This window comes from Chiloscyllium plagiosum, unplaced genomic scaffold, assembly GCF_037043375.1.
Source record: "Chiloscyllium plagiosum isolate Xiang-an unplaced genomic scaffold, Cpla_swu_hap1 HiC_scaffold_37, whole genome shotgun sequence".
In the NCBI taxonomy this organism is placed as follows: Eukaryota; Metazoa; Chordata; class Chondrichthyes; order Orectolobiformes; family Hemiscylliidae; genus Chiloscyllium; species Chiloscyllium plagiosum.
In genome coordinates, this window is record NW_028270175.1 from 32175437 (window position 1) to 32191246 (window position 15810).

Sequence of the window (15810 nt, forward strand, 5' to 3'; positions counted from 1 at the left end):
ATTTGAGGACTGAACCATGGAATTTGGGGAGGGGAAAAACAGCTAGAAGGAGGAACTTAATTTTTTTTAAAATTAGCACTTGATAATAAATCGACAAAATCATTGCTTATGAGAGTATCACAAAGATGACATTAAGGATTTTTAACAGAAATTGAAAGATCAGTTGAGGGAAATAAATTTGCAGAGCACTGTGGAAAAAGCAGTGGACTGAGACTAATTGGATTGTCCCACAGAGTTGGCGTAGACTCAATGGATTGGATAGTCACCCTCTGTGTCATAATGACTCCAAAATGGTCACAGCAAGATAAAAGCTGAAAATAACTTAGAGACAGAAAGCTACAATCATCGATTACACAGTACGTTAAAGGCTGAAATCAATAAAGGTTTCTAACGCAGGGAATTAAGGGACATGAGAAGCAATTGGAAAAGTGAAGTTCAGAGAGCAATAAGCCATGATTGTATTAAATACTAGATCACTGTCGATGAGTCATTTGTTCTATTCTTGCTTGTATTTATGATGTCTTACCTGGGTGCCCCCTGTATGCACTAGGTGAATTATCTAATATTACAATGCTGGAGAGGTCACTGTGAATCGCTGCAAGGTCTTTCACATAGCTGCCCAATTCAAGTGTGCAGTGCTGTGGAAACAGAACAGTAAAAGCACAAAACTCCATTAAACATAAACTAAACAAAAATCCTCAACACACATCTACAATTCTGTCTACCACAACTACCCTGCCTTTTCTCTCTATTCTGCTCATGAAGACATTGCAGGCTATGCTTGGCTAGGCACCATTTTGAACCTCACTTAAGTGAGCATCATTAATTCTAGCTAACTATCTTGTCATTGGGGTATTAAAGAACCATAACCTTGGTCCAACAATCAAATGAGCAAAGACATATGGGTGGGCATAAGAGGTTAGGTTAATTTTTCTCCTTTAACCCCGAGGCACTTACATCTACAGTCTTGCTTTTCTGTTAAGCCTCAGTTCTGCTAAATCATGCAGACTCGAACTGAAACCAGGCAGCTCTGGAGGTGGGATGGTTACGGAAAAGGAGAAGTGGTGGAATATTAGAAAGAATTCCACAACCTGAAACTACAAGGGTTTGGAGGGAGAAGAGGGGATGAGAATGGAGGGAGAAAAATGGAGAACACACCTCCTCCATAGTCAGTTGTGCTCCCTTTGCATCACAGGCAAAGTATCTACCATCTTGCTCATTGCTTTCCATTATCTTACAACAGCTGTTACATTTGTCTACGTTGGAATTATTGTGATTTTTAACAGTACAAACAAAACCTAAATGCTTACTTGAATTTGATTTTTTGTGTGTCTCAATGTAAATTTCAAAATAAACAGGGCAATAAACTTTGTTGAAAGAAATATATACAAGGACAAGTGAACCCCAGTCAGTGTAAAAGCAGAATATTCAGGGCTGGTGTGAAGAGAGACAGCAAGCAAGCGAGCGAGCAAGCAAACACACAAACAAAAAAGAAAGAGCTAGAGCACAAAAATGACAGGTCAGACAAGAGGGTGAGAGAAAACACATGACAGTGGAGAAAAGAGAAATTATATCAAACTTCACTCACAAGACAACGTTTCAGACATCTCATTACATTCTGCGCTGGTTATGGAGGATCTGCTGTTCCGTACCTGTCTGTAGTATCGTCGATTTAATATTTTCTTGTTGTTGTCTAATTTGTCTGCTACAGCTGCACCATAGATCTCCATACTAGCGGTGAAAATCACCAACTCATACCACTGGCTGGCCTGGCAAAAGTATACAGCCACAGCTCCTTACTACCATGAAATAATATACAATTCTTTTATCATTATAAATAAAGCCTCATTTATTTCATGGAAGGAAAAGAAAACAAATTTTAGTAATAATATAAGTTTAAAATTCCCCGAGGTCCTCATAATGTACAGCTGCTTTGCTTCCATGGCTGCAAGAAACCAGCCCCACCCCAGAAACACATCATGTCAAAAAACAACTAATACATAAAAATGTCCCAGTGCAAATGTAAATCGTGCACTATGGGAAAAACAGTGATGCACTTTACTTTAGATCAGCTGTTACAGTATACATGTGTACATCCTACTGCCGCAAACTCAGACCAGATTATAATCTTATACACATTCACTGAAAACAATTAGGATTACAAAGCATCTTGATCATAGTAAAATAAGCATAAAAGAGTTTGAATTACTTGGTTTAACTGTAAATATACTTTAAGTACAAACTGAAGAGTCACACCAAATGATTTCTGCTTTTGAGAATTAAAAATGCACAATAATTGCATTGCAAAAGACTAGTTAAAAAAAAACATACACTGGTGTCCTACTGCTCAATGAACCAACCCTCCAGCCCTTCATTGCTGAATTTGGACTGACCCGAGTTCATGCACACTTAACAATTACTGCATGGCTAAAAACTTAAACTTTTGTACTCATTTTCTTAGAACCAAATTCCTGCGTGGATGCGTGCACCCATGGACGAATACCTCTGTATTCTCTTCCTCATGTGCATTTTTGTTTTAAAGTGAATTGGGATTTCAAAATTCACCGCCTTTTTCAACTGACTTACCACTTCAAGAAAGAAGTCCACATGAGGCCTTTTATGTACAAAAAATCTGATTGGATGCCTGTCAACAAGTACCTGAAGAGAAGAAGAATATCAACTCTTAAATAAGTATCCAACCTTAAACATGCAACACATAAGTCAATATTCAGCAAAACATCTGAAGTTAAAAACCAAAACCAAATTTGGGCCTATTAATGCAGCGTTTCAAAGACAACTCTAATGAACCTTGTGATAAATTAAGAGAAAGTACCAGAAACTTCTTATTGCACTACTTATTGTCACCTCAACTCAATACAACTTTTAACAAATTTGTTGACTATCAGTACTTCAAATCATTCATTGTGTAGAAAATAACCATTAAAAAAAATTTTACACTACATCCCTCAGAGACATCTAGAACAGTTCCTCATCAGCTGTTTTTTTTGTAGTACCTCCCCATGTAGTCCAGCACCTTGGCTGAACTTTTATTCATCAAGTTATGCTAACAGCATCACTGGCAATAACCTTTCTGCCCATTCCTAACAAATTTATGTACAGGTCGTGGGGTGGAGGCAATATTGTTGGACTAGCAATCCAGAAACACTGACCAATATTCTGAGGTCATGGGTTTGAATCCTACATCAGATAGCAAAATGTGCATCCAAAAAAAAAAAAATGGCAGCCATGTAACCATAGCTCCTTTAGGGAAGCAATACCGCTGTCTTCACCTGGTCTGGCCTACAATTGACTCAATACAACAATATGGTTAACTATGAACAGCCTGAGTAAACAAACACATGCACACACACACCACCCAAAAGGCACAGAGTTGAATTTTCATGCAAGTCGTACTAATTACAGCCATCTCAACTGTTTCTGTACCATCAGGCCACACACCCAACATATACTTGTGGAGCGATAATTATCTTCAGCTAAATAGGCCAAAGCCTAGTCTTTGAACCCCTCCACAAATTCTTTATCCCTGTCATTTGCATCCAGCCTTTGCCCTTCTTGAAGCTGCAGCGCTAATCCAACCATCCCATATCAAGTCAAACTTAATTTGTTAACCCAAAAACTGAACATTGGTCCGTAACAAAGGAAACATTTTCATTCATTTGATTCTGGCCACATCCACACCCCATACCATCTAACCTCATCCAGCACTACACTGTTTCCACCAACACCACAAGTGACTATACATTCAGTCTCCTATGCCCCACACTCCAGAATCCCCTCACTGAATCTTTCTGTTTGTATCTCCATCTCCAATTTTGAATTTATAATACATCTTTGGACACACCTCAAGCTCTCCATTAGATTTTTCTATTTTAAATATAGGATGCAAATATAATTTTTCTGAAGTGCAGGTGTGTGCCACTTGTACAAGCTTTACGGTTCAAACATCACACATTTCAAAGTACAAAGTCTATATTGCTACTGCTGAGCATTTATCACACTCTGGAAAAATGTGTGTATGCCCACCATAACTCATCATCCAAATCCAAATCTATGGGACAACTCCTCCTGGTACTACATCATTTGACTCATTGCTCTTTTCCCATGAGAAAAAGAAAGTTACATTTTACTGTTTACAGAATGAAAATAGGAAACATTTGTTGGAAGTTAACACTTAAACCAAGAACATTGTTGAGCACTAACTTCCTGTTGTACAGCTACATAATGGATCTGCAAACCATACAGCCATACACATTATAAGCAAAAGCAGGCCATTTGAATGCTTAAGCCTGCTTTGCCATTCAATTAGATCATGGCTAATCTGTTAATGTGTTGATTTCCACATTTCCATCAGTCCTTGGGAGATTCTTGTTGGACAATAACACCAAGCATTATCCGCTTCAGCCTGAAAAATATTCAATATCCTGTCACTTCTAGACAGAGTATTCCAAAGTCTCACAACCCTCAGAAAAGAGTTCTTGTTTCCACAACCCAAAAAGGTTAAAGTGCCTCTTAATTCTAGACTTATTCACAAGAGGCGACATATATGGACCTCGTCAAGACAATTCAGGGTCTTATCCACTATGAAACTCCAGTGGAATCAAGCCCAGTCTATACAATCTAACATCGAGGCAAGACATGTTCAACTTCCATCATAAAAAAAAGGATTGTATGCCACTTGTTTCCTTAATTACTTGCTGTACTTACAAGCTAACATTTAAACTGTCAACACTATTACACTCAAATCTCTTTGCAACGTGGCATTTGCAGCCTATTTAAGTAATATTGTTTTCTTTATTCTGCCTGCCGCAGAGAGCAACTTCAAATTTTCTCGTATAATACTGCACCAGATGATTTTTGCCCACTCATTCAACTATCTACATGTCTGCAACCTCACATCCTGTTCACAACTTGCTTATCTTTGCAGGTGACACAAATTTACCTACCACACCTTCACTCCCCTTATCCAAGTCATTGATATAAACTGTAAAACGCTGAGGCCCAACAGAGCTAGTCCAGTAGTAACCATTTAACTACTGTCATAAATATCCATCTGGTTCACTAATGTGCTATGTGAAGGAAATCTGCTCTCCTTAATGGTCTTGTCTACATGTGACTCCAAACCTAAAGCAATGTGACTCAACTGTCCGCTGAAATTACCTAGTGATCACTCAATTCAGAGGTAATTACAGGTGGGCAATAAAGGATGACATTGCCAGGGATGATCGCGTCATGAAAGAGTAACAACAAAAATAGGGACACTACTTTGGTACTCTACCTTGTAACAACCTGACAGTCAGAAAAAAAGACTTATTTATACATACTGTTTTCTGCAAGGCACTTAATCTTCTATCTATAATAATATGCCATCCCTTACATCACAAGATCCTGCTTCATGCAATCACCTTTTGTGAGAGATCTTGTCAAATGTCTTCTGCAAATCCAAGTATTGCACACCTATGGGCTTCCTTTTATTCACAGGACATGCTGTTCTTTCAAAGAATGCCAAGAAACTGGTTACACACAATTTCCCTATCACAAAACCATACTGACTCTTACCGGTTACCTTGAGATATTCTAAGTATCCATTTACAATCCTCCTGATCATCAATTCTAACAAAGTCCCATGACAAATGCCAAGTTAATTGGCCTTTTGTTTCCTTTTTTAATGCCTCCCTCCTTTCTCAAATATTAAAGGTATATTTCCTGCTTCCCAGAACGATGGAAGCTTTCCGAAATTAGTGAATTTTGCAAAACTAATGTCAATATATCTAGCGACCTCGTTAGCCACTGCTTTTAAAATCCTAAAATGAAACCCATCAGGACCGAGGAACTTGACAGCCCACAGGTCCATCACTTTGCTTGACACTGCTTCCCTCGTGATTGCAAATTCACTCAGTTGCCCTCGCTATTTCACGTCCTAATTTATAATTATTATTGGAATACTTATTTTTATATCCTTTACAGGAGACAGAAGCAAAATATTTGTTCATTTCCTCTGCCATTTCCTTATTTACTTTTTACTCCTCATTCAACACTCAACCTTCTTTTTTTTTAAAAACACTGTAGAAACTCTTGCTGTCTGTTTTATATTCCGCACTAGCTTCCTCTCATACTCGAAATCATTCACTATTGTTTTTTTAATGCTCTGCCCAATCATCCAATAGCCACTCACCTTTGCAAGATTACACACTTTTCCCTCAACTCTCTAATTGGCTACTGATACAGTAGGAATACAATTTTTCTAATATTCCAACTGCCAGAGAGGCACACTTCACACAAATAAATAAAACTCTCATTTGTACTGACATACTGTGACCAAATAAATGCAATCAAGTCAGATACCTTGGATTTCTCAGCAACTCTTACGACTAACACTTCTGGCCCCAAAGTAAAAGGACACAATGAGTCATCATATCTCACTAAACTTCACAAGTGATTTTTATTCTTCACTTTTGTCTCAAAATTCCTTCTCTAGAGCTGTTATCATTGATTGATACACTTAATGGTAAGGTCCTAGGGAGCGTTCATGAACAAAGAGACCTTGGAGTGCAAGGTTATAGCTCCTTGAAAGTAGAGTCGCAGGTAGATAGGATAGTGAAGACGGCGTTTGGTATGCTTTCCTTTATTGATCAGAGCATTGAGTAGAGGAGCTGGGGGGACATGTTGTGGCTGTACAGGATGTTGGTTAGGTCACTTTTGGAATATTGCATGCAATTCTGGTCACCTTCCTATCAGAAGGATGTTGTGAAACTTGAAAGGGTTCAGAAAAGATTTACAAGCAGGTTGCCAGGGTTGGAGGATTTGAGCTACAGGGAGAGGCTGGACAGGCTGGGGCTGTTTTCCCTGAAGCGTTGAAGGCTGAGGGGTGACCTCCTAGAAGTTTATAAAATCATGACGGGCATGGATCAGATAAATAGACAAAGTCTTTTCCCTGGGGTGGGGGAGTCCAGAACTAGAGGGCATAGGTTTAGGGTGAGAGGGGAAAGATATAAAAGTGACCTAAGGGGCAACTTTTTCACACAGAGGGTGGTGCTTGTATGGAATGAGCTGCCAGAGGCTGGTACAATTACAACATTTAAAAGGCATCTGGATGGGTTTATGAATAGGAAGGATTTAGAGGGATTTAGGCCAAATGCTGGCAAATGGGACTAGATTAGATTGGGTTATCTGGTAAGCATGGAGGAGTTGGACAGAAGGATCTGTTTCCGTGCTGTACATCTCTATGACTGACACATGGAAGTTTCTGTTCTGGTCAATCCTTTACTGGGTTCACAATACTGCACTCAAGTATTTATTCACAGGCACAGCCCCAGTTTTTTTTGCCAACAGGTAACTTCAAGCTGAAATCTTCCTTACCTGGGTATTTCCTGAGTTCGAACTTGCTCAGTTGCATTAAGTAGTTATTGTTTGCAACCTCTCCTCACTCACCTTATTGGAAGCATTAATGCTCACATGCTTCTTCCAAGCCCCTCACGATTTCCCCAAAACTGAGCCCATTTTCTCAGCTTCCCACACTTGGCTGCTTATCACTTCCTAGAGCTTCTTCCTGTGACTGTTAATATCAGAGACACTCAAGTAGTCTTGACTCCTTCTGTTCAAGGTAGTTAAAAAATCCTAACATGGCGTCTGCCCTGGTCTCAGTCTCTTCCATTATCTGTTTCACCAAGCTATTCCCCACGGCAGCTTGATCTGATATGTGCTTTGAGCTCCTCGGTGAACGTTGCCCTGTTCTGAGTGACCAAGTAAAACCTCATACATTATGTTCAACCCTTATCACAGAGCAGAAGTGAATGTTCCAGTCGAACCACTCTGGAATTGAATGTGCTGTATGACATTTTACCAGAGGCCTCCCCTGGTACAACTGGACATGCATGGAATGGATTCAATTACAACATGAACAACAGTGGTAGAGATTTATTCTTAAAACATTGTTGCATCTGTTTCAAATCAGAACTCAAAAGGCTAAGATAATCGTGTCCAGGTTCCTTCACTGTCTCACCTTTAGCATGAAGTCTGGTGGTGTGCCCGGCCTCACTGCTGGTTTTAACACGCCATCATGATGCGAGTGGATTAATGTTTCATCTAAATCTAAAACTAGGATTTTTCTTTTCATTTGATCTGCAAAGATAGAGAGAGCAGGAAAGAGTAAGGTTTTCAGTAATAGAAGTCATGCTAAGGTTTGAGTGGACATCAAATGCAGCTGCATGGCATTCCTCTGACCAATAAAAAAAACATCAAATCCAAGACTAATAAACATGCCTGAGCTTCAAAGCAATCAAAATTCAACAAGTCAGATTCCAAGACAATGCCTGTAGGGATCAATCCGATCCAGCAACATCCAAGCATTTCTGGAAATGCTGTGGCATTGCCTTATGTTCTGTACTACAGTATCATCTTGTATTCCTAATTTATTTTTGTTCCACTATAAACTTTATGAATTCACAGAAATATTTCCCCTTTCAACTGTCCATTCCACTTTCCAAACTGAAAACAGCCAACATTTACAGCAGCCAAGCATGTCTTGGCTAAGTCGTAGAGAGCATATTTTCTACAGCTCTAAACCATAGGATTTCACCAAAAACCAAATTTCAAGGGACATCAAAAGGAATCAAAGTGAGAGTTAAAACTAACTGTATAACCAGCCATCCAACTCGTTAAACCCAAAAACAAAACTTTTTGCATGCCAGACTAAATTTAATCGGGCCCTCTCTGTCCAAGGGGGCGAGTATTTTCCTTAATTGACAGAGACTTTAATTTGTAATACAAAACCGTTTCCACTACAGCAATATTCAATTTTTAATTCCTGATAAACATGTCCCAAAATAATAGTTGTCAGCTAATCTCCAAAGAAAAAAGTTGTTATTTTTAAAACTGGAGCCAGGGAAAAGCAACCATAAAAGATTTTAAAGTTAAAGATGAAAATCAGGTTTGAATAAGGTTAACAAAGTGGAACATGCTGAAATTAAAACGAGAAGTTGGGAAAATCGGGGGGAGAAGAAAAGGGACAAACAACCAAAATGAAAACATTCTTTATGTGGCTGGCTTTTACAGGATTTGTTTAGTGAGAGATCTGGAAATTCTTCAGTTGGAAAATCATTTCTGTTGATTGCAGCCTAAAGGATTAGCAAATCAAAAGCGCATTGTTATAGCTCACTTAAAAATAAAATCATAGTTGAAATCCTTCTAGCACTCACAGGACTCGAGAGGATAACAGACTAAATTGGTACCATGATTGAAAATTCTGGATGTAAGCTTGCTCGCTGAGCTGGAAGGTTCATTTTCGGAAGTTTCTTCACCATACCAGGTATCATCAGTGAGCCTCCAGTGAAAGCACTGGTGTTAGTGACCCACTTTTTAGTTGTGTGTTTAGGTTTCCTTGGGTTGGTGATGTCAATCCCTGTGGTGATGTCATTTCCTGTTCTTTTTCTCAGAGGGTGGGAAATGGGATCCAAGTCAACGTGTTTGTTGTTAGAGCTCCGATTGGAATACCTTGCTTCTACAAATTCTCATATGTATCTCTGTTTGGCTTGTCCTAGGATGGATGTGTTGTCCAAGTTGAAATGGTATCCTTACATACAGATGAAGGAGGACACTAGTGAGAATGGGTCATACCTTTTTGTGGCGAGTTGATGTTCATGTATCCTGGTGGCTAGTTTCTGCCTGTTTGTCTAACAGTGTTTGGTACAGTTCTTGCAAGAATTTTGTAAATGACATTAGTTTTGCTTATTGTCTGCATGGGGTCTTTCAAGTTCATTAGCTGCTATTTTAATGTGTTGGTAGATTTGAAGGCTATCATGATGCCAAGAGTCTGGCAGTCATTTCCGAGACGTCTTTGACGTAGGGGAGAGTGGCTAGGGCTTCTGGACATGTTTCTTGACGTAATAGTCCAGTTCACATCAATCAACATCAACCTGGCCAAGCAAACACTGACTACACTATTAGAAGAACCAAAGACATATACAATAAACACCACCAACTTCTTCAGCAAGGACAATATTGTCAAGTTAGTGCACCTGTGCCTTACCACCCACTTAACTTTCATTAACAAAACCGACAAATCAATGGAACACACATGGGATCTCCGATATCAGGGTTCTTAGCAGAGACAGTAATGCAGAGACTCGAACAAACAGCTCTGCCAACCATCCAACCCAACCTTTGAGTCCGCTATGTGGATGACATCTTTGTCATCACTAAACGAAACACATTAAAGAAAACCTTCAAGACCATCAATAATATCCATATTGGCATAAAATTCACTAAAGAGGAGGAAAACAACAAACTGCCATTCCTAGATGTCACAATAGAGCTAATAGCCAATAGGGAAGGTCAAACCAGCATCTACAGGAAAACAACACATACAGGCCAAAAACTGAACAACAGAAGCAATCATCCCAACATCCACATTAGAACACTATTTCCACAAGCCACCACTGCAGCACAGAGGAACTATGAAGAGCAGAGGAAAGTCACCGATACAGCGTATTCGAAAAGAACAGGTACCCAATGAACACAGTCCCCCGATTTCTCAGCAACAAACCCGAACAGGCAGACAAACCGTGTCCAGAAACCCTAGCCACTCTCCTCTACATCAAAGACAACTAGCCACAAAAAGACATGACCCTCTCTCGCTAATATCTTGACATACAGATGAGGAAGGACACCACTTCAACTGGGACAACACATCCATCCTAGGACAAGCCAAACAGAGATGTGCATAACAATTCCTAGAAGCATGGCATTCTAACTAGAACCCCACTAACAAACACATTGACTTGGACCCCATTTACCACCCTCTGAGAAATAGAACAGGAAATGACATCACCACTGGAACTGAAATCACTAACCCAAGGAAACCTAAACACAAACAGAAAGCGGGTCACTAACACAAGTGCTCCACCAGAGGCTCACTGATGATGTTACCTGGTATGGTGATGAAACATTTGAAAATGAATCTTCCAGCTCAGTGAGTAAACCTACATCCAGAACCTCAACCTGAGCTACAACTTTTCTCAAAACTCACTAAGATTGAAAATTAAATGAAACCCTACATACTCACCGAACTCCTTACCAATGAGATAACATGCACATGTACTTTGCAAACTTTGTGAAAAGGACTACGTTCCTCCAAGCACCATTATTAAACTTACATTTGACTATTTTTTTCTAAAACAAATAACAGTGTTTACCACCAGCTAGGGTTCCCAAATATTTTTCCTGAATAAAATTACTTTCTGTTCTGACAATTTTAGCTTCACCAATGACATTTCCAAAAAGTCTTCCTTTCTACTCAACTAAGCATTCCTCCCAACTGTAGTTGAAAGGAACTTCAACCATGTCCAACTAATTTCTAGCAGTTCTTCCCTCATCTCTGTTGCTCCCCATCTAGAACCAAGGTAGAGTTCTTCCTGTCCTCACACTATTTCCATCAGTCTTCATAAGGCAACTATCAGCCTCTATTTCCACCAGCTCTAAACACATCTTCACTTCCTTTCAAATCTGCATTCTGAAGGGACCCTCCGAGGAGCATACTTGGCGATGTTATCATCTGCAATACCTTAACACCTTACCATGTGGAGGTGGTGTCACACCTGTCTCTTTACTTTCTCCATCCTGGCGTCCAAGGCCCAAACACCCCTTCCAGCTGAAGCTGAATTTATCTGTACATCTTTTAATTCAGTCCATGGCATTCACTGCTCAGAATGCAGTTTCCTCTACATCGGGGAGACCAAACACAGATGGAGCGATTGCTTTGCAGAACACTTTCATTCAGTCTACAAACAAGACCCAGAACTTCACGCTGTTTGCTGTGTAAATAACTGCCTTGCCCTCCTTGGCGTGCTGCAACATTCCAGTGAAGCTCAATGCAAGTTGGAGGACAGCACTTCTCTTCCGACTAGGCACATTACAGACTTGGGCTCTAAATGGAGTTCATCAACTTTAGACTCTGATTTCTGTCATCAATTTTGAAATTCTGCACATTCTCTCCTTCAAACTGAGAAATTGCAACATGGAAATACAAAGTGTTCATGTCCAATCTTTGTCTGCAGGCTCTCACCAGACATGATGCAAGCAGTGAAAGGTTCATGGTTTCCAGTTGGCAGAAGCACTGCTCTTTTCCTATTACAGGACTGGCAAACTCAAGGTCTGCTAAAGATCCTTCCAAAACGTACAACCCTCAAGTCATGCTAAAAGTGCTGCGAATTTTAAAATTGATACTCAATCCAATCAGGCACTGAAAAGGATTAACTTGCCCCCAAGAAAACAAATTAAATCGCAGGATCAGATGGTACTTACTTATTCTGACACGGGAAAGAGGAGATAGAGGCAAAATGTCATAGCGAACTGTCTGGTATTGGATAATCTACAAAACAAAAAATATTAAATAAGAGATTAAGGCAGCATTCTTTCCTGAGCACAGAGAGGTGGTGGTTTGGATGATTTAAATAGCAGGGTCCAAAGCGTCTTACATTCAGTTATTCCTGCTAACCAGAACAGGCACATTTGTTTGAATGTTCACAATTGCTGAAGCCATGAGGAAAATCCTTAGAGATCTGGAAGGTCTCAGTCTAAGTGTCAGTACCAGTTGAAAGAAAACTGACCAAAATCCAAGGATATCTTTTTATTGTTGGACGTGAACATTGCAGATTTTCTTTCTTTGTAGAGTGGATTTGCTTTACTCCCTTATTTCCACATGTTTAGCTGTCTTACCTCATTTCCATGGATGCTATTAGGTTGTATACCACGTCCCAACAGATTGTGGAACAATGATGGCAATGGCCACCTCAAGGTGATCAGCGAACTAAAGATCCGTCCCTATATGTTCAGGATCAAACTTCTCAATTTAACACAATCTCAACAGCCCTCTACATCGCCTACTTTAAGTGTCATTTAACTCCCATCTCCCACAACACTGACCAAAATGATCACTTGCTGCATTTCAGCTGTTGCCCTAAGCATTACTGCAAACCTTTCAATTTTAGATCATTTTTATTTTTGTTGAAAGATTCTTTGTCCAATTCCCCAGCTAGACTTGACTTCTCAAACCAGAATGGTTTCACAATGATTCAGAATCCTCTTCTAGACAACCTGGACTGAGCTGGAACAGGAGATCTAGTCCACAGTGACTTAACTCCAGTCCTACAAAGCTCCACAGGTACAGTACAAAATGTATAGTTTCACATCCAGTAACTCATAACATATTGCACGTTATCTGGCAATTCAGGAAAACCATGTGAAATTCATCATATTTTATACGTTTGCATCGTTTTTAGTGGATAACAGCAGCACTGTACTGAAATGCAAATTGAGCACTGTCTGGAAAGTACCTAATAATGCAGGCAGAGTGATGGCTTCCTTCAACATATTCTGTATACCTCACCTCACTGGCTGTCATGTCAAAGATTCTGTTACATAACCTAACAATTCCAGTACACCGAAGTACAGTGTGGGTTCTTTCTATATTTTTCTTTCATGGGGTGCCCCAAAAAGAGACTGATCATTCCAAATGACAAAATATCGTTCATCCAATTTCAACCACCTCCCTGCCTCAAAATGTCTTCACTAAACGTTTATGCCTCAGAGGGAACCTAAAGGAGTAAAGCAGAATGTGGGTTTATTTTCAAACATTAACCACGATACGCTCATCACATAAAGCCAGAAACTTTTTATCTCATTACTTTTCTTCCTTTCCAATATTATCAAGACTCATCACAGTACTAGCTCATGTATATCCCTAGCTACGAGAAGGCAGCTAGAACCCAGTCTAAACTGTCATTCTCCCTGGATGACTCCCTCTGCCAATACTCAATACCTGGATTGTTACATTTGGAGTGTCAGCACAGCTCGGCTCATCCTGACCTCACATGCACCAACCAGCAGGGGGAAGTCAGGAGCACATGAACATAAAGGAGCAGTAAACCCAACTTGTCATTCCGCATGATAGTGTCCAATCCTCTGTTTCGACACCATTTTCACATGTGCCCCTATCCCTCCAGTCCCTTGATTCATTGATTCTCCAAAGATTTCTCAGCTTTAGCTATACTCAACTATAGGGATTTCACAAACATTGAGGAGAAATTCCAAAGATTCACAATTAAATGAAGAAGTTTCTCTTCATCTCACATCTCACTTAAACAATCAGCCTCTTATTCCAAGACCAGGCCTCCAAGTTTCAGATTCCCAATCAGTGGAACCATACCCTCAGAGTCTATCTTGTCCAGCATCTTCAGAATCTCATATGTTTGAATGCGATCATCTCATTCTTCTAAACTCAAATGTGTAGACAGCCAATTTACTCAACTTTTCTCCATGAGACAACCCTTGGGAACAATGTTGTGAGCCTTTGCAATTCGGCCTCTAACGCAAATCTATTCATTCTTTAATGGGAGACTGATACCAAATCTGATCTCACCAAAGACCTGTTTAAATGTAGCAGCTTCTTTGTTCTTTATTCCAATCCCATTGCAATAAAGGCCAATGTACCATTTGCCTTCCTAATTATTTGCTGTAGGTGCCGTGCATACATTGTGCCCCTTGTACACTCAAATACCTCTGAATATCAACATACATAAAGAGAGGTAGGCCTGATTGATTTTCCACCTTCCTAGCCAAGATATGGCAGACCCAAGGGATAGATTGGAGGGACTGGAGGAAGGATAGGCTGGACTGTGGGAGTAATGCTGCAACCAGAATTGCTCGCATCCAATGGTAGTGTCCAGGAGGCAGCAGCAGTGTGTCTGGAGTTCAGGGGCGAGTGTAAGGGGAAGGTGGAGACCAGGTTCGATGAGTCTATGAAGAACCTATCTTGGCATTTGTTTAGTCACTAACTGAATAGGAGCTGTCTTCAGAGAATTAGTTATTTAGTGAGTGGCTCTGTGCTTTGTAATTAGGACAATGACTGAATTATCCTGATGCAATTCCGATTTTCTCCTTTTCAGAGGTTGTTAGTACATGGAAAGATAATTAAATTTGTCATTTGCTTTCATTCCCACCCGCTCTGTAGCTGTTGAGTGGCATCTGTAACTTTGACATTTATAGCTCTGTAAAACTTACACTGAAGTAGTTTTATAATTTTGTAATTTTAAGACTTGTACTGATATGAAAAGTAAGATTGCAAACAAATGCGTCATCCTTAAGCAATATGAGCTTGGGTTCATATTGTCAGAGAATACCTTATGTTTAAATGTTTTTAAGGAGGGGAGATACTAAACGAGTATTTTGCATCAGTATTTACTGTGGAAAAGGATATGGAAGATATATAATGTTTGGAAATAGATGGTGACACCTTGCAAAATGTCCATATTACAGAGGAGGAAGTGCTGGATGTTTTGAAATGGTTAAAGGTGGATAAATCCCCACGACCTGATCAGGTTTACCCTAGAACTCTGTGGGAAGCTAGAGAAGTGATTGCCGGGCCTCTTGCTGAGATATTTGTATCATCGATAGCCACAGGTGAGATACCAGAAGACTGGAGATTGGTTAACATGGTGCCACTGTTTAAGAAGGGTGGTAAGGACAAGCCAGGGAACTATAGACCAGTGAGCCTGACATCGATGATGGGCAAGTTATTGGAGGGAATCCTGAGGGACAGGATGTACATGTACGTGAAAAGACAGGACTGATTAGGGATAGTCAACATGGCTTTGTGTGTGGGAAATCATGTCTCACAAACTTGATTGAGTTTTCTGAAGTAGTAACAAAGAGGATTGATGAGGGCAGAGCGGTAGACGTGATCTACACGGACTTCAGTAAGGCATTCAACAAGGTTCCCCATGGGAGACTGCTTAC

At 40.0% G+C, this 15810-nt stretch overlaps 1 protein-coding gene across 1 annotated transcript in view; it reads right to left on the reverse strand.

Annotated features, from left to right (window-relative positions):
* Positions 1–15810, reverse strand: part of LOC122540091 (CTD nuclear envelope phosphatase 1-like) — a 73415-nt gene that overhangs the window by 17927 nt on the left and 39678 nt on the right. The window contains exons 2-6 of the mRNA XM_087980570.1: positions 12319–12385; positions 8021–8139; positions 2587–2658; positions 1653–1769; positions 527–638 (exon numbers count right to left, since the gene is read on the reverse strand). Of these exons, the coding sequence (XP_087836696.1) occupies positions 527–638; positions 1653–1769; positions 2587–2658; positions 8021–8139; positions 12319–12385 (487 nt within the window). The remainder of the gene's footprint in view (positions 1–526; positions 639–1652; positions 1770–2586; positions 2659–8020; positions 8140–12318; positions 12386–15810) is intronic.